Source organism: Passer montanus, unplaced genomic scaffold (assembly GCF_014805655.1).
Source record: "Passer montanus isolate IOZ18808 unplaced genomic scaffold, ASM1480565v1 scaffold81, whole genome shotgun sequence".
NCBI classification, from domain to species: Eukaryota; Metazoa; Chordata; class Aves; order Passeriformes; family Passeridae; genus Passer; species Passer montanus.
Window position 1 is genome coordinate 787,865 of NW_024373368.1, and position 19,468 is coordinate 807,332.

General features: G+C 51.4%; 1 protein-coding gene across 8 annotated transcripts in view; it reads left to right on the top strand.

The window, feature by feature from the left end:
• LOC120513426 (S-adenosyl-L-methionine-dependent tRNA 4-demethylwyosine synthase TYW1-like) overlaps nt 1–19,468 on the top strand; it is a 97,400-nt gene that overhangs the window by 43,686 nt on the left and 34,246 nt on the right. For all 8 annotated transcript variants that reach the window (XM_039732871.1, XM_039732863.1, XM_039732868.1 and 5 more), the window contains exons 13-14: nt 3,574–3,751; nt 7,331–7,466. In XM_039732871.1, the coding sequence (XP_039588805.1) occupies nt 3,574–3,751; nt 7,331–7,466 (314 nt within the window). The remainder of the gene's footprint in view (nt 1–3,573; nt 3,752–7,330; nt 7,467–19,468) is intronic.

Sequence of the window (19,468 nt, forward strand, 5' to 3'; positions counted from 1 at the left end):
ACAGGGACAGGAGGAGAGGGAACGGCCTCAGGCTGGGCCAGGGGAGGCTCAGGATGAATTTTGGAGAAATTTCTTCAGTGAAAAGGGAGGCCGGGCCCTGTCATAGCCTCTGCAGGGCAGGGATGGAGCCCCCATCCCTGGAATTGTTCAAAGTTCATGTGGATATGGAACATGGGGACACTGTTTAGTGGTGGCCTCGGCAGTGCTGGGGGAGTGTTTGGCCTCGATGGTCCTGGAGGTTTTTCCAGCCTCAGTTATTGTGTGGCTCTGAGCCCTGGGAGGTTCTGAAGGAGATCAGATCTGTCCATGCTGGAGCCCCACCTGTTGTTCTGTCCCCAGAACAAGGGACAACAGACTTGGTTTCTGTTTGGGAGGGTGAAGTTACACATCAAAATGAGCTTGTTCAGCCAGGGTGGGGCCTGGAGAGGTGGGGACCCTCCAGCTCTGGAGGCTTTCAGGTCTCTTATCACCCTGCACTGAGGAATAACCTTCTCATTCCCTGACCCCTCTGTCTTCCCAAAATGGGTTGAGGAGAGGGAATGATTATGAATAGACTTTTCAGCATCTGAAATACTGCTGAAGTGTCAGAGGGCCTGTCAGGACATCCCAGTTCTCTCTTTTTGGAGTCTATTTTGTGTTAAACAAATTCATAAATATTACTCGAAATGTGCCTGTGCATCTGAGCACAGTTACCCTTGACCTGGAACTGTGAAAGGAGAAAACAGAAAAGCACTGGACCAGAACTGTGCTGTAAAGTGGGAAAAGAAAAGCTGGTTTATTTTTCTAGTGCTAGATGGCAACATTCCTGTCCTAGCTGCTGTGAGTCAGAGGTTTATTAAGGAGAAGAAAAATCTGTAAGAAAAGCCCAGGAGCTCCTGTTCCATGTAGTGAATTTTACATTGTTCCTCCCTCAGGTGTGTGGGGAGGTGCTGTTAGAGTGGAAGCAGCAAGAGCCAAACTGAGTAGAGCAGAGTGAGTGAACTGAGCTGGGGACAGGTAAAGGTTCAGCTCTGGCAGGATCAGAGTCCCCCTGTGCAGCAGGGCTGAGGTGTTGGACCCTGCCCTTGGCATAGACTGTTGGGGCTTCTGGGGAATCAGCACATGGGAAGTGTCTTAGCTAGGGAGTCCTCAGGGCTGGAGTGTCTGGGGGTGCTGCTCAGCTTCCTCCCTGAGCCATTTGAATAAATTGGTGCTGCTCTTTCCAGTGCTGCTCTTTCCAGTCCCAGTCCCACAGCTTTGCAGGCAGATCCATCCACACACCCATTCCATGGGCCAGAGAAACTGGTGAGCTCATCTGGTGCTTTTTTCATTCAACCCCTTGCAGTAAAAATGAGATTTCCTTTGAAGGAACAGAATTCTTGTGTCCCTTTATCCTTTAGGATACCCTACAGGAGAGCCCTCATACTCTGGGTGCCTATGGCTGATGATAAATCACCTTCTGCTTTAGTGTTGCCACAGTTTGTGCTGGGTTTGGAGAGCACAGCCATTAAAACCCCATAATTCTCTCTTGGATTAAATGATGGAGAGACATCTCACTGATAGGGAGCGAGGCTGCAAAGTTTATTTGATGGATACATTTTTCTGGGGAGTGACTTGTAAATCTCTGTGCCCTTGCAAAGGGCACACACGGGATGGAAACATAACTCAGGAATGGGAGAGTGGGAGTCTGATAATAAAGGGAAAAAACCAAAGATAAATGCGTGACCTGTCCCAGGAAATCCTCAGAGTACCCATGGTACAGAGTACCCAGTACATGGATCAGCATGGATAGAGCAGGTCTCTCACTCCCCTGGCCCCCAGGCTCCTGTGGTGCTGCTCAGAGGTACCAGAGCCAGCCCCCAGCCTCCCCAGGGTGCTGTGCCACGGAGTGCTGTCTTTTCCCAAGTTAGTGGAGCAGCTGGAATCAGCTTTTCCAGGGAGATGTGCTCTGCTGGGAGCTGATGGCAGGAACAGAGCCATAGGGATTCAGGAGAGTCCCTGCCCTCCTGGAATTCACCAGTCCTGGGCAGTTTATCCTGCCTGGCTGGTGATTTGTGTGCTCAAGTGGTTGTGTACAAACCCACTCCCTGCTCTGGGTGGATGTACCACGTTTGGTGTAAAGTCTTTTGGGAAAGTTCCACTCAAACTTTAGGGGATGTTGGGATTTTGTTCTTCTGCTCATAAAGCTGACAGGGTAATTATGAGAGTCCAAATGCAAAATGCTGAGAGAGAGAAATTAATTAATTCCAAAACTGACTTACAGTAGTTTTAGGAATATGAAAACTTAGTCCTTTAATCTCAGCATGTGCTGGAGATGCTGCTTTCTTCTCCAATAAAGCTCTCATTTAGTGCTGTCAGGTTTCTATGGAATAACCATTAGTCCTGTCACTTCCTCAGGACTGAGCCTGGCTGCTTGAAAATGTGCTGAGCCCTGCTCTGATTCCAAACCAGCTTTGCTACGTGAGGCTGGAGCAATATCCACAAACACCTCTTTTATCTGGGCTTTGCAGCAGAGCTGTAATTTTCTGTACTGCAGCGTCAAGGCAAAGAGAAGGGAGCTGAGGACCTGGATTCACACTCCAGGCTTTGTTTTTTATCTTTAAAACAGACCAACCCCCAATCTAAAGCCTCAGATAGGATTTTAGTACATCAAGGCACGTCAGGGAAATGTGAAGTGACAGATTTGGAACAAAAGCATGTTTGGAGGCAGCTGATTTCATCTGGGGTCCTGAGCACCTGGTCAGGTGTGGGTGGGCTGGAGGAGCATCCAGCTCCCCTTCCCTCCCGTGGGCATCAGGAGTGGGACTCAGGTGGTGTTTTCACATGGATGCTACATCTGAGCTCCTTTTGTTTTCCTTCTGAAAGGTCTCTGGCTGTTCAGGACTGTGCCATGTGCTGGGTTTTCTTTTGATCACATCCTCTGTGGAGCTGCACGTGCTGTGTTTCCAGTCAGGGTTCAGTCCCTTGCTGTGTTTGGGGAGCTGTGCTCAGCTGCCCTTCCTGGAGGCCCACAGGGACCAGCAGCAGCACAGCCATGACCTGGCTGCTTTCTTAACACACCTTCTTGGAGTGGCACTGAGCTGCCCTGTGCGTTTGTGTCTCAGCACTCAGCAGCATCCCACAGTCTCAGCAGTGGAGAGCTTGGTTTGAGTGTTTAATCTTGGCTCAGGAGTTACCAGCACATTGCTCTCAGCAGTGCCCAGGGCAGGTCTCAGCAGTGGAGAGCTTGGCTTTAAGAGAGTGTTTAATCTTGGCTCTGGAGTTACCAGCACATTGCTCTCAGCAGTGCCCAGGGCACACCCAGCCCCAGGCTCTGGGTGCTGCAGAGCTGCTCCCTGGGTCCTGGCTCTGGGCTGATGTCCCCTCTGCTTTGGGAGGGCTCCAGCTGCCCTTCTCAGCCCTCCTGTGCCAGGGTGTGTTTTGGATAGAGATGTTTGGGAGGGGGATTTGTTACAGAACCACAGAAGGGTTTGGGTTGGAAGGGACCTTAAAAATCCTCTTGTTCCAACCCCTGCCATGGGCAGGGCCACCTTGCCCCAGAGCAGGTTGCTCAGGACCCCATGAGTTCATGTAGGAGTGTTCTCCCCTTTCCAGGCGTGTCAGGAGTGAAGGCAGCTCGGCTGGAGGAAGCTCTGGCAGTGAAGCACTGTGCCCTGTCCCTGGTGGGGGAGCCCATCATGTACCCACACATCAACCACTTCGTGAGGCTCCTGCACCAGCACGGCATCTCCACCTTCCTGGTCACCAACGCCCAGTTCCCTGAGGAGATCAGGTAAGAGCTGCAGGAAACTCCTCCTGAACTTCCTCCTGAAGCACTGGAGTGCTGACCTGTGTCCTGGTCCCATTTAGTGCCCCTCAGAGTCAGCTCTGCACGAGCACTGGCAATGAAAATCCCCCTCAGCATCTGATTTTAACCTGTCTCCTCATGCTCCTTCTCAGCCCTTTCTCTCCCTCAGTCTGATTTTTTCTGTAGCTCCTAAACAAGCTGTGATTGCTGCTGGAAGTGGAGAGGCTGGAATGTGACACCTGTGAAGGAGTGGCAGGAGGGGAGCAGTGAATGAGCTGTGGTTTGTGCCTGGGGCAGGAATAATTTCTGTCCTTCTGCCAGCCAGAGCAGGGACTGAGCTCAGAGATTGCTTTTGAGGCTGATCTTTGTCTGACCCCAGAGCAGCAGCTGTAAAGGCTCAACCCCAGCTCTGTCCAGCCCAGCATCCCCAGCAGGATCAGGAGGGGTGACAAGCACATGTTCATCAGCAAAGTGGGATCTGCTTTACCTCCCTCAGAGGGACTTGAATGAAATCTTCCAAACACTTCAATGAACTCTCTTGGAGTCTTTACAAGGGAAAATAATCCTTTTTCTGATGCTTTGGAGCATCCAGGCTGCTGTTACCAAGTAGGAAGGAAGTGCAGCACGTGGGGAAGTGCAGCTCCAGGGAGGCTGGGGCTGCTCAGCATCCCAGCAGTTGAGAACAGCAGCAAGTCCAGCCCTGGAGCTGTGAGAGCTGTGGGCAGGGTGGCCTTGGTGTCACCCAGCTCATTCCAGTTCCACCTCTGTGCTCCTGGGACAGCTTCCTCTGCACTCCTCGTGGTCTGAATCTGGCTCTGAGGGGGGAGTGCAGGCAGTTTGGGAGTGAGTAATTATACACTACAAAGGCATTCCAAATGATTGAATAATTGTGTAATCAAGTTACTTTAAGTCATGTATTATGAGCCTGGTAGATAGAAATTGCTCCTTCCTAAATATAGCAGTTTAAAAAGAGAGCACATACTCTATTTTGAAGCTGCACTTTTCGGATCTGCTGAATCTTTTTTAAAAGAAACAAAAAAAGAAGGGGATAAAATGCTGGTCTTGCTGTCTTAAAAATTGCAACTGATCTTTGGCTCATCAAAGCAGATGATTTGCTTAATATGGGAACTGAAGTAGGCACCCAGCTCACTTCTGTGCTGTCAGCAGAGGAGCTGTAATCAAAAAGTTCATCCTGCAATAGGCAGGGTGACCTCTGGTGCAAGAGAGCTGAGAGGGACTTGGGACAAGGGCTAGAGGGACAGGACACAGGGAATGGCTCCCAGTGCCAGAGGACAGGGATAGGTGGGATACTGGGGAGGAATTGTTCCTGTGAGGGTGGGCAGACCCTGGCACAGGGTGCCCAGAGCAGCTGTGGCTGCCCCTGGATCCCTGGCAGTGCCAAGGCCAGGCTGGATGGGCTTGGAGCAGCCTGGGACAGTGAGAGGTGTCCCTGCCATGGCAGGGATGAGCTTTAAGGTCCCTCCCAACCCCTTCTGGGAGAGGGCAGTGTGGCCTGGGGTGTTGTTGGATTCATGACAGGGGCTCCAGTGGGTACCCCCTGGGCCTTCTTCTCCTCCTTCTCCTCTCCTCAGGCTGCAGCTCCTGTGTGCCACAGGCTCACAATAAACTCAGGGAGTTTTATACCAGGTGAGCTCCTGCTGAACCTGTACCTGGCTCCTGTCTCTGACCCCTGGCTGTGAACACCCCTGGTGTGTGGGTTTGCCTTTATGATCAATAATAATGCCAATAATGGGCAGATGATTATTAATGCTCACCAGCAAATGCTAATTTTTGATGTTGCTGTTCCTGGTCCTTGTGGGCTCTGTCCTCCCTGCCTGGTGAAGCCACCTCAGGGCTGGAGGCCTGAAGTGGATTTATTTGATGGCACAGCTCAGCTGAATACTTCAGCTCAGGATTCCTGCCCATGTCTTTGTGTAAATGCCATGGATTTGTCTCTTGGATTTCACCTCAGGTGTTTGAGCTAGCTGGTACCACACAGCTGGATTTGCTGTCCCAGGAACACCAGTCTGTGTCCTTGTTCTCACTGCACCCCTGGCTGCCCTCTCTCCTTGTTCCCCCGTGGCAGAATGTGGCCAGCCCACCTGGGCTTGGATCCCAGCCATGCAGAGCCCTGTGGGCCATTCCTGTTTGGGGCTGAAATCCCTCCCTTGGATCACTTCTAATTCCTTCATTTCCCCCATGCTGACTGTGAGTCTGGCTTCTGCCTGTCCCTAGGTTTGAGAAGAGATGATTTTTCTCAGCCCCTCTTTTGAAAAGCACCTGCTCCATCTTCACTAGGGCCCCTTTTAATTAAGCAAAGACAGCACTGAGTAAAGAAAGAGTTTGGCTCAGTGTTCCTGGAAACTGAGCACTTCAGTTAGGCCCAGAACATTTGGTCATTTTGGACTCTGTGGCTTTGGGTTGTCACTCCAGACAAACTTGTTTACAAAACAGATTTTAACCTGAAGTGTTCAGTTTGTTCTGGGTTATTTTGTTTTGCTGTCTAAATACACACTCAGAGAATGTGTTCCAATGGTTGACTGAGTGTCCACGGTAAGTGGATTTTTCTGGACACAAAGAGCTCTGGTCAGTCTCACTCTGGCCAGTTTTTGTCCCTGTCACCTTTGGGTGACATTGTATTTTTAGGTGGCACTGTTTGGCAGCTGAACAATAGCTTCTGATTTCTTCTTATCCTCTCTAGAGAACTAAATGAAGCTGGGACTGGTGCCTGCTCATTACAGACTTCACACAAAACACTCCCCAGATGCTGTCCCCACATGCTGGGAGCTCTGTGGTGCACTGGGACGTGGTTGTTGCTGCTGCAGCCTCCGGGGTGGGAGCTGCCACGAGGGGTGGGTGTGTTACACTCACTGCCTCTGTCACTCTGTCAGGGGAAAGGCTCTGTCTCCATCCTGAGCAGTGTCCCCACCCCTGGAGGTGGCACTCACTGCCTTGGGCTGGTAGCAAGGTGGGGATCAGACACAAGCTGGGCTTGGTGACACTGAAGGGCTTTTCCAACCTCAGTGATCCTGGGATTCTGAGGGAGCTCCTTTCTAGGCTGTTCTTAATCCCTTTGATCTTTTTGCTGTTGGACTGTGGTGTTGCTGCTTCTTCCTTATTCCCCTGGCATTTATGGAAGGGATCAGCCTCCAGCCAGGCTCTTCCCACAGCAAAGGAGGTTTAGTCTCTCCAGGAGTTCCCAGTGTGGGCTCCCAGGTGCTGGGAGCAGCACTTGTGACCAGAAAGGCTCTGCTCCAGGATTTCTGTGGCAGGAGAACACGGTTGTGGTTTGTGTGTGGGTTTATTTTCTAAACAGCTTTGCTATCTCCTTCAAAATGTCCTTGATGATCCTGCTGCACTTCAGGGGACTTCAGCATGTCCAGCAGTAGGAACTGGCTGAATTTAGAGTCATAGAGTCCCTGAGGTTGGAAAATCCCTCCGGGATCATTGACAAAGATGAACATTCCCTGGAAATCCTGTCCAGTTGCCGTTCCTGCTTTTGTAGGAGAGCACAAACTCAAGCTGCAGATTTATGAAAGCAGCAATTCCCTTTTCCCTTCACAGGAGGCTGGAGCCTGTGACCCAACTCTACGTCAGTGTGGATGCCAGCACCAAGGAGAGCCTGAGGAGGATTGACAGACCCCTCTTCAAGGACTTCTGGCAGAGGTTTCTAGACAGCTTAAAGGCCTTAGCTGAAAAGGTACCCACTTAAGAATGGACTTCTAAATGCCTTTTTCCTTCCTTCTACACTTTGCTGACTCACCACCCTTTTTTCTTCCTCCATACCTTAACCTGCTTCTAATTTCTGCAGAAGTAGAAGACTTGAGAGGCTCTAAGATGGACCATGGAGTGGGTTCTGGGTGTGTTGGGAGTATATTTCCATGGCTGGGGCATTCAGGTGTGTGAAGTGCAGCAGGTTTGAGTGGTTTTCCAGAACAGAATGTGTGTGTCAAATGGGGCAGTAAATGCTGTGAATAAAAGGTGCTGTGAGGGATTAAGAGATTATCAAATAATAGATTTCCTAACAGAGGGGTTACACTAAAAACAGGTTGCTGAAGGAAAGCTGGAAATTCAGGGAAGAGTTGTAAATCCCCTATGTTCCTTTGCCCTGGTTCTCAGAGGCTCCCTGGAAATGGCAGCACATGAAGGACATTAAAATGTGTGTGCTGGGGTTTGGTAGCTCTGTCACCCTCCTGCCCCAGAGAAATCTGCTTTTTTCTGGGAGCTTGGCCCAGCCCAGGGGATCTGAGCACAGCAGCAAGGGGGCTTTGCCCTGTGTGTGTTGGACTCAGCTGAGCAGTGCCTGGGGCCCTGGCGTGGTGTCAGCTCAGGCTCTGACAGGTGAGCTTTGGAGTCATTGATGAAGCACTCCTGGGCCCAGCAGCACAGGAGTGGGTAAGAACAGTGCCTCACAAGCATGTCTCCCTCTCTTGTTCCTGCTCCTGGGCTCTGGTGGGAGCCAGGGCTGTGTTTACTGATCTGCCAGCCATTGACATGTTACCTGCTGGGGTGAACAGCCAAGAGAGACTGTTGCTTTGGAATAAGGAGGTTTTGTAGGAATAATGAGCTTTCCAGCCTCTCAGATGATGGTGTTGGACCATTCTCTGCCAAAGGAACTTAGATAGTGGATCTGTGAGACTCAGAGGAATTGAGTGGCACTTTCTGCTGCAAAGACACGTGGGCAGTGTGGTCAGGTGCTTTGTGTATGGAGGTGCAGCTCTCCTGTGCAAAACCTCAGGCCAAACTCTGAGGGTATTGAAATCAAGTGCAAACTAAATTCTCTGTGAGCAGGGAAATCTGTGGGAAGAAGTGGAGCTAAAATACTGAAGGCACAAAATATTGAAAAAGCCTTTTGGGAAGTTGCTTTTGCCCATCATTTCTTTCCTGCTGCCTCTCTTGACCCTGAGTGTTCATTAATGGGAGAAGTTTCCTTGCAAACAATTGAAGGTGAAAGTATTGGCAAGTCTGTCCATACAGCTAAAAATACCCTGGTCAAGGTGAAGAGGAGAGGAGAAAGCAGCTCCACTAGCCAGGTGCATTTTCTCCTCTAAGCAACTGCACTTTGAAGGGTCCTTGAAACACTGATAACACAAGAGCCAATTAATGGTTGTTCCAGTTGAAACCCTGCTCTGCCAGCCCTGCTCAGCTGCACGAGGCTGCATCACATGTGGGGACAGCAGGAACTCTTGGGGAAGCTGCTGTTTGTTGGTTTTCTCTTAATTCCAGAATCAGTGAGGCTGGAAAAGCCCTCCCAGCCCATCCAGTCCAAGCTGTGCCCAGAGCACTGAGTGCCATGCCCAGCTCTTCCTTGGACACCTCCAGTGGTGGGGGCTCCAACCCTCCCTGGGCAGCCCCTGCCAGTGCCTGACCAGCCTTTCCATGGGGAAATTTTCCCTAATATCCAGCCTAAATCTCCCCTGGCACAGCCTGAGGTCGTTTCTCTTTGTCCCCTGTTCCCTGGCAGCACAGCCCGACCCCCCGGCTGTCCCCTCCTGTCAGGAGCTGTGCAGAGCCACAAGGGCCCCCTGAGCCTCCTTTGCTCCAGGCTGAGCCCCTTCCCAGCTCCCTCAGCTGCTCCTGGGGCTCCAGACCCTTCCTTCAGCTGCTCCAGCCCCTCAGGGTCTGCATTGTCCTGAGTGGCCCAGGGCTGACTCTGGCTGGAGGTGCCCAGCAGTGCCAGCACGGGGGACAGTCCCTGCACTGATCAAACACAGGATTCTGGTACCCAAAACCTCGGGGTGCTCCTGGGCAGCAGCAGCTCTCTGTTCCCCTCCCGGCTGCCCTGCAGGAGCTGTTCTGTGGGACTGTGGCTATGGGAGGTGGTGGCAGCCAAAGCACTGGGACATGCAGGCCCTTCTCCAGGCTGGCTGTGGAATGCTGCTGCACTCTGTTGGGAAGGTGTTATTAATTTATCTGGAAACAAATACAAGTCCCAGTTTTTCCCAGTGCCTGACAACCCTCCCAGGCTGATTCAGTCCTTCCCAGGTGGAGGGGAGCTGGCACTGCAGCTCATCTGAGTCACAGCCAGCTTTGAGCTGGACACACTGAAAAATAAAAGTGGACAAAGGGAGTTTATAGGAACATGAGTTGTACCTGCTGTGATCACCCTTGTGGGGTTTGGGAGGCGCTGGTCCTGCTCTCTCCCTGCTCCCTGCCTGGGACTGCAGTGGCAAAATAATCCTCTGCTTTGGTAATCCAGACTGAAAAATGGAAGAAAGGAAGAGGGAAGTACATGGTTTTAAGTGAGAAAGGAGAGAGGATGTTTGTCTTGGCTGTTCTCTTTCCTCCAGCCGAAGCCCAGGTCTTGTTAAATATGGGAGGGCCTAGGCAAAGATGGGCTTCAAACCTCTTTCCCCAGTGAGGTGGTTATAGAACTCAGAATCCTAGAATGGTGTGGGTTGGAAGGGACCTTAAAGTCACCCCTTCCATCAGCCCATGCTGCTGCAGACCCCATCCAGCCTGGCCTTGGCCCAGTTATGCTGATAATGGATTTCATGCTTTTAACTGAACTTCTGCACACAGTTCTTGAGTCTCAGTAAAAGGGTGAATTTAATAACAAATTGTTCCCAGGATGATCTGACAAGCCTCATCCAACATGTCGGGGATTAGTTGCTACATTCATTTTCAAAGGAAGCCCAGGAAGAAAAGATAAAAAGCTTTTGTGCTATTTCTCTCTGCAGCAAACAACATGAACCCCCCCCTTTGTCCACTGCTACTTGGAGCAAGTTTGATCCTTTCTAGAGCTGCTGTCATTGAAATGATCTTCATGTTGCATTTTCTGTGCTGAGAAGCACTTTTTGAGAGAGGAGTTTATGTTAAACAGCAGGTGGACTCCCAAAGGCCTTTTGTTTCTTGTCCTGATTCCTCTAAACCTGAAATTAAATGTAGAGGGAAAGACATGAGCATGTGCAATTTAGACTGTGCCCTTCCCAAACACCACATTTGAGTTTTGGAGCCTCACCCTCTGACAGCCTTGAGTTTGTGAGAGTGATTGAGAGATGACTTGGCTGGATAGACAAGCTCTTGGAGCAGGCACTGACGATGCGAATCCTTGTTTTGTCATCAGGATGAGAAATCTCTGCTGAAAGGTGTTTCTTCCAGCCATTGCTGCTTCCTAATCCATATCCAGTGAGGAATGGGTTGCCAACCAATGATGAGGGTCCAGCTCAGGAGGGAAGGGGAAGATTTTCCATCCCTGGCGGTTTTAGTATCAGGTTGATGCTTTTTTTCCAAGATACCTTTAACCAGATGTACTGAGCAAGAAAACAACCCATGGTCTGTGAGCTCTCATCACTCCCCAGTCAGATTTGGGATCCTGTGGTGTTAGGTTTGTGCTCTGTTTCCCTCAGGGTCACTGGATCAAGTCACCCTGAGGTGACTGAGGAACTTTGGGAATTTGTCCTGGTTGTTGTCCATAAATCACCAAGTGTTTTCCCAAGCAATAGGGGCCAGGCTGGGACAAGGAGCACAGGGCACAGCATTGTGCCCAGAGGGCTCTGCAGGATCCCCGCTGAGGAGACTCCAGCCCCTCCCTGGGCAGCCTGTTCAGGGCTGGGCAGTGCCCAGGGCAGAAGTTCTGCCTCCTGGGCAGGGGCAGCTCCTGGGCTCCGGCCCTGCCCGTGGCTCTGGTGCCACTGCTGGGCCTGGAGCAGAGCCTGGGCCCTGCTCTGCCCTCCCTGCACACAGGGACAGCCAGGGCTGAGGGCCCCTCTCAGCTGGGGCTCCTCTCCAGGCTGAGCAGCCCCAGCTCCCTCAGCCTTTCCTGGGCACCGAGATACTCCAGGCCCTCCTCATCCTCCCAGCCTGAGCTGGCCCCGCTCCAGGAGCTCTGTCCCTGCTGTGCTGAGGATCCAGAGCTGGACACAGCATCCAGAGGTGCCCCCAGGGCTGGGATCCCTCCCTGACCTGCTGGGAATGCTCCTTGTGACCGAGGGTGAGCAAAACAGCTCTTGAATAAGTGGCTGCTGGTCCATGGGTGTCCATGAGCTTGCTGAGCTCTGGGCTGAAGGTCCATGCTGTCACTCATGCTCTGAGGAACATCTTCCAGCCCTGGTGTGGCGTCACCTCCTCTGTCTGTACCCCTTGAGCTCCTCATGATGAATCCTGTCCCGTGCATGGGCTGGCCTGGCAGGACTTGCAGAGCCAGAGTCAGGCAGGCAGAGCTGAGCTGAGGGGACCTGCAGGTGCCAATGTCCTCTCAAACAGCCTGGAGCCATGCACAGAGCAGGAATGAGCCCTGGAGGTTAATGGGATGGTGTGGCACTGCGGGAAGTGATGATGGAGCAGAACCCTGTCCTTCCAGAGAGTCACAAAGCAGAGGAGGCAGCTCATTGGCACTGCCAGGAGCTCAGGCTGTGCCTTTAGACATCACACACAGCACTGCTGCCGATCTGGGATCCAACCTTGCCCTCACTCTCTGCTTCAAGGGGATTAGGATTTCCTGGAGAAGCAGGGTCAGGGCTTGCTGGGAGAGGTGGAGCAGACACCTGGGTTTTTTCCCTGTTAAAAAATGATCAAGAAGGGGAATGGTTCCCTCTGCCTGTGCTAGGACATCACACACTGCCGGTGCCTGGGTTTGGTGGCTGGATGTTCCTTGCTGGCAGGTGCTAGGAATGGTTTATTCAGGGGAAGGCACGAGATACAAAACAATCTCCCAATGCTGTCTCCAGGTCTGCATTTTCACACTGTTCACAGGTAGCTCTTGTTACATTCCTGGGTGATGAAGAGACCAGTTTGATATTTAAACATTCCCAGCCTTGCATCCGCTGCTATTTACTTGACTCTTTGTTTTTCCCAGCATTATCCTGTCTTCCAAGTCACTCTTGTCTTTGTGTGATTACAAACAGCATAAATACATCGAGTTATATCCTCAGCAGGTTTTAGTGCTGATTATTTTGTAACAAATGACAGGCACAATTGTTTTTATGAAAAGACAGATTTGATTTGCAGGGAGATGATTTATGTGGCTCCTGGGGGAGGGGAGCCATGTTTGATGTTTCTGAGAGGGGGGACTTTTTAAGGAGAATTTAAATGTAAAATCTGCAACAGATGTTAGAATCAGTAATCAATTTTGCCACTATAAATTTAGAAGAATTTGACTCTTCTGCACAGTAAATGCTCCCACCAGCTGTGTTCTTGTTTTAATGGGATTGCTAATGAGACTTGTGGTGAAAGCCTTGGGCAATGCAGCCTGAGGAGTGTGACACAGGTATGATGTTAATATGGAGTTATTGCTTCTGAAACACATGTCCTTTGAGTGTCCCCACAGCAATCCAAACCAGGCTTCAGCACGGTGCTTGGCTGCTGAGGGAGCAAAATCTCATTGCTCTGGCTGTGCTAGTCCCTCCTGGTTTGCTTGCAGGCAAGGAAGGGGTGAAATGTTCATACCACACAAAGGGATGTTCATACCATCCAGGCAAAGGGATGTGTTACCCCAGCAGCTGCTGTCCTGTGCATGTTGGGGAGGCAGGGAGTGAGGCTGGGGAAGGGAGGGTTCTGTGGCCACCCAGAGAGCCCCAGGCACAGGGGGGGTGGAATCTGTGTTCTCCCCAGCCATCATCCCAGGTGAAGCCCCTCCTCTCATTCCTGCCTGGCAGAGGGTGCCAGTGCCACCTCGGGGTTGGGACAGAGCACCTCTGCCCCTCCCATGGCCTTGGGAAGTGGCAGTAGCAGGGCCCTCCTCCTTCTGCCCTTCCAGCTGCACTCATCCCTTCCCTCCTCAGGCAGCAGATGTTCTCCAGCTTGCCCAGCTTTTCTGCTGCAGAAGTGTCAGGAGCATTTGCAGTTCTCAGCCTCTGTTAAAGAGCATCTCTCCTTTGCCTGGAGCTCTTCTAGAAGCTGTCTGAGAGATGCCAGCCTTGGCTTTTAAGGAGCTTGGTTCAAACCAGTCTCTGTTCCCCTTCCAGGTTATTTATTACCCAACCACCAGCCAAGGGCTGTTTCCTGCCCTGGACTTGGCTCTGGGAGCTCCCAGCTCCCCCAGCAGCCTCTGTGGCCTTGGGGACATTTGGTCACATTTTTGTTCTCTGGTTGTGAACTAGAGCAGTTTGCATGGACAGGCCCCCTGAGGAGGCTGAGCCTGTGTGTGTTTTTATGGGAACTCTCCAGAAAGAAAGAACAACCCTAAAATTCTGCTTGTGGCAGCAAGGGAAACTTGGGGCTGCACTTTGCTTCCAGCCAAGGTTTTATTTGAGCCCTTTATTGTGAAGCTGAGCTGATGGGGCTGAATGGCTCAGGTTGGGCCTGTGCAGGGCAGTGCATCACACTGCAGTTGCTAAATGCATTAAATCTGCATTTCTCTCCTCACTGAGCCAACCCCAGCAGCTCTCACAGGTGAGAGGCATTTAATGGGTTCATTGAATCCATTCCTCTGGATCCTTGCATTTGGCATTTCAGGAAAGACAAGTTGATAAAACATCTGCAGGAGTGATGTGTTTGCTCATCTGGAATGGGGAGTGCCTAACTGAGACAGAAGCACTGCAAGCAATGAAAGGGATTTTCTGGGAATGTGGTGGTGGTGGGAACACCCTCCTGGGTTTGGGAAAGGCAGAATCAGGAGGATGTTGCTTTGGAGGGGGAGAAATGCGTTCCTGAAGGGTGGCTGTGATGGGCTGTGTGCAGGGGTGCTTGGCAGCCAGGCTTGCACTGACACAGGGACACGAGGACACAGGGACACACAGACACAGACACATCAACATGTTGGACACACAGGGACACACAGACACAGGGACATGAGGGCACAGGGACACAGACACATCGACACGCAGACACAGAGAGACATGGACATGTTGGACACACCAACACAGGGACACACTGACATACTTGGACACTTGCACACAGGGACATGTGGACACACAGAGACACACGGAAACATGGACACACAGACACTTGGACACATGGAAACATGGACACACAGACACAGGGACACACGGACACTTGGACACATGGACACACGGACGGAGTGCCCAGGGCTGTTCAGTGCCACGTGTCCTTTGGGTGGCCTTGGGGACCTTCTCCTGCCCCAGGGTGAGACCCACGTGCTTGGCTCCAAGGGAACCGGACCTGGTTTGTTCACTGGGACCTTCAGGGCAGGATCCTGCAGCAGGAGTGTGGCAGCAGAGCTCAGGGAAGGGCTGTGCCTCCAGTGCTTGCTCACTGATCTTCTCCCAGTTCAGCTCCTTGGGGTCACAGAGACCCCAAACCTCCTTGGTCAGGTGGCTTTGGGCAATAAACAGGCTCATGCCAAGGAGTGATGCTTCCCTTGTCCCAGTGGGGATGTGGGTGCCTTGGCCCTGTTCCCGTCCACCCCACCAGGCCATGGGGAGCTGGGAGTGGGAGCTGGCTGCTGGTGGCTCTAAGTGCTGGCTGTGACCTTGCAGACCACGTGGCCATCTGTGATTTCCATGGCTGCTCCAGTGACCCCTCTGGAGGCTGTTGACTTGCAGGTTGTGCACTTGGGAGCCAAGTCCTGTGTGTTCTCCTTGGATGAAGCTGCTGTTGGATTTGGCAATGGGAGAAATGCAGGAGCTGCAGCACAAGGATTGATTCCCTTCTGAAGCTGCAAACCTTCTGGGGCATCTTTCACTGAATTCCCAGCAAATCGTATAATTGTGGTTATAATGTGGTAATTCATAGAATTCCAGGGAAGGTGTGAACTGTGGGTCCAGGAGAGGCCATGGAGATGCTCCAGGAGCCAGGCTGGGAGAGCTGGGGATGTTCACCTGGAGAAAGTAAGGCTCCAGGGAGACTGTAGAGCCCCTTCCAGAGCCTAAACAGGCCTTTTAAAAGGAGGGAGAGGGACTTTGATACAGGCAGAGAGTGACAGGACAAGGGGGACAAAATCTGTTTGGTGCAAGAACCAAATGAGATGCAGTGCAAACGATCTGTAACTGCTTAGTGCCAAACCCAGCAGGTCTGGAGTGTTTGGGGGTGATGAGCCCTGGAACTGGAGAGTTGATGATCCATAATAAATACGTGTAATAGAAAACAGCTGTTGACAGAGCTGTACAAATGTGAGTGTGTTTGCATCATTGCTTTTATGTCCTTCTAGCTCAGGGTTGGAATTTGCTTAACAATCCTGGGGACAATGATCTCCCTCTGGGCTCTCTGAGTCCAGCTTGCTGTGGAAGCAGCAGGATCTGAAGGCATTTCATGGACACTGGGTCTTTAAAGGAGTACTATAATGTGAGGTGTTGGAATTTCAGGTGTCCCCCGAGCAGCTCCTCAGGTGGAGCACACCTTGCACTGTGGATCCCCAGACACCAGGACTTGAGTCAATCCTTTGCTGGGATTTTTATCTCTGCTCCAGCACCTGCAGGAGTTCCCTCAGCCCTAGCTCAAGCTCACCTATTTACCAGAATGGGCACTTAAGATGTTTAAAGCCCATAATTGTTCTTTTAGAGCCCAACTCTTGAATTAAGGCTTTACAAAAGCACTGGGTTTGCAAGGATTGCTTAATCAATAAGAGAAATTTATGTCAGACTCCTTGTTTACACTGCTCCTTGTGAAGTCAACTGGGCAGGATTTTCAGCAATCCTGGTGGTGCTTTCAGATCTATTTTTAGATGATTTGGACAAAACCCAGAAGAAAAATATAAATCATTTGCTTCACAGCCTGCAAGAGTGTTTTTTAATGAGGTAATTATGTTTTTATGGCAGTTTAATCTCTGCTTTCATCACTGGAAGTTGCATTGCTGGTTTGTTATTTCCCAGGATAACAAGTGTCACTATTCCCATAAATACAGTCACCTCTTCCCAGGCTGTGGCTGAGCTCCTGTCTGTGCCACCCTCACAGGAACAATCCCTTGCCAATATCCCATCTCACCCTGCCCTCTGGCAGTGGGAAGCCATTTCCCCTGTCCTGGCACTCCAGGCCCTTGTCCCAAGTCCTTCACATCCTTCCTGTGCAATCCTTCAGAAGATGGGAAGCCACAAATGGCCACCCCAAAACTTTCCCTCCTCCAGGCTGATCCTTCAGTTACTCCCTCAACCCTTCAGTATTACAGGGTTATTTAAAATATTTCCTGTATGCCCTATTGCTGAGCAAAACACAGCAATTTTGAAGACTATTCCTTCAGGCCCCTGGGAAATCTCAGTGGGAAGTTGTTTTCCTGGCTGAGATTTCCAGCTACAGAGATGATCTGTGAGGAAGCATCCAAGTCTTTGGCTGGGTGTATAAATAACTGGGATGGCTGAAAACTCCTGAGCAGCTGGCAGTGCTGTGGGGCAGCCTGGGCTCCAGCCCTGGGCCTGGAATGGCTCTGGGAATGTTCAGTTCCTGCCTCAGCCCCAGCCTTGGCCTGAGTGGGGCTGGATTTGAGCTGTTCTTTTTGAGCTGCTCTTTTTGAGCTGCTCTTCACCCCCAACTCCTTTTTGCCCATGCAAATGCCACTCTCAGGCTCTTTCTCCACATTCCCCAGTGTATGTTAAGATGCTGATGTGTTGTTGTTAGAGGCAAACTTCCTCCTGCCGCACAATCACTGAGGCTGAAAAAACCCCCAGGGTGCTGATCCAGCCATTCCTGCAGCACTGCCCAGGCCACCACTGACCCTGTTACCACATCCACTCATGCTTTGAACCACTCCAGGGATGGGGACTCTACCACCTCCCTGGCACCTGTGCCAGGGCCTGACCTCCCTTTCAGTGAAGAAATTTCCCCAAAATCCACCCTGAGCTGCCCTGGCCCAGCCTGAGGCCGTTCCCTCTCCTCCTGTCCCTGTTCCCTGGAGCACAGCCCGACCCCCCGGCTGTCCCCTCCTGTCAGGAGCTGTGCAGAGCCACAAGGGCCCCCCGAGCCTCCTTTGCTCCAGGCTGAGCCCCTTCCCAGCTCCCTCAGCTGCACCTGGGCTCCAGCCCCTTCCCAGCTCCCTTCCTTTCCCTGGATACACTCCAGCCCTTCTTTGGAACTCCCCTGTAGTTTATTCCTTAATATTGTGTTTCTCCCACCCTCCCTGCACTGCTGGGGTCTGACTGTGCCCTGAGGTGGCAGGTTTGTCACTATGAGGTGACAGGTTTGCCATGGTGCCTCTCCAAGGCCTCCCTCATCCTGGCCAAGGAGCCAGGCCTGAGACACCAGGTCATGAAGCTGGTGGCTCTGGAGCTGTGTCTGGGGCATTTTGGGGAATGTGAAAGGAGAGGAGGCTAGGCCAAGTCCTAGATTTTGCCTTCAGCTCTGTGAAGAGTGAAGCCTCTTCTTTCCCACACCTGACCAGACACGAGCATGTCTTGAGCAGCCCTGAGGATGTGGCACTTGGGGACACGGCCAGTGGTGGCCTTGGCAGTGCTGGGGAAGGGCTGAACTCGACCTGGGAGGGCTTTTCCCCCCTGAGCCCACTCTGTGTCCCCCATCCTGTGCCCTTGCAGCAGGGCCTGTCCCGGGCAGCAGCGGAGGAGCCATCCCTGTGCTCAGAGGGAAGGAGCCGGGCGTTCTCCAGCAGCTCTGAGGGAAGGGACGGACGGGCTGGAGCCAAGGTCAGGCCTGGCTGAGCTCCTGCCATGAAGCAGAGCAGCAGCTGGGCAGGACAAGGCCCTGTCCCCTGGGATGTGCCTGGCAGGTCCCTGCTGCTGCTGCAGCAGCTGCTACTCCAGCCCAGGGATGGACAAGGTCCTGCTCCTGCCTGTCCTGGGAGCTTGCACAGCAGCATTCCCTGCCAGCCTGCTGCCTGGGGTCTTGTGAAAGTCACAGGGACTGGAGCTGTTCTGCTGCTGGAAGGGGTTTTTGTTCCACTCCCTGCCCTGGCTGGAGCCTGGCAGTGTTGTGCCTGTGGCACCCCAGGCTCCTGCTGAGGCTTTTCCTGCCACTCTGGAGTCAAGCATCCACCCTTTCCTGAGAGAAGAACCATCTCAGCCTGTTAAACAGCAAGCTTGAAGTGGATTTTGCTGCTGATTTGATAGGATCTGTTTTTTGCTGTTCTATTTTAAGTCTCTTTGCATTGGGCTTCTTTTTCCCTGGGTATAAATTTTACATGATTCCTTGAAACTGCACTGGAAATATGGAAAAGAAAGAAAGAATCACTGGAATGTTGTTGGTGCTGATTTCCAAGGGCAAGTGTGTTAAAACCAATTCCATGGAAAATAGATGAAGAACAGTCATGGTTTGGATTTACTTAAGAACAACATTTTCATCTCTCAAAACAAAGCTGATGCTGTACTTTGTTTTATTTATAGAGATTTTTCAATAATCTGATTAACTTCTGCTGAAGTGTGAAGCAATAAAGTAGATTACAAGCAAGTGCAGGAAGAGTGAGTGTGGAGGGCGTGAAATTTGGTGGTTTTTCTCCTCAGTTTCCAGTCCTGATCCCTCATTCCTGTGCTTCACACATCAGCAGGGCTATGCAGTGGCTGAGGGGCTTTTCTGGTATAAAATTCCAGTTTGGGAATTAATGCTGATGCGTTCATCTCACTGCAGGACTTTCTTATTCTTTCAAGGCAGGATTTCAGAGCTGGGGGGCACACCAGGGCAGTTGTGTTGGGTGATAAAAAACCTGATGCAAACCAAAAGTCCAACTTTGCTGTTTTCCTAATTATTATTCAGGACAGTTTTCATCTTATCTTCAAGGCCTTGGAAGAACAAGGAATTTCATACAGAGATCAGGCTTGGCTCTTCACAATAATTATACTTCAGAGAGACAATTTTGGTTCTTACACATTTATATTAAAGCTGAAAGAATTAAAAACTACTTTAAAGAGACTGCCTCGGGCTCCA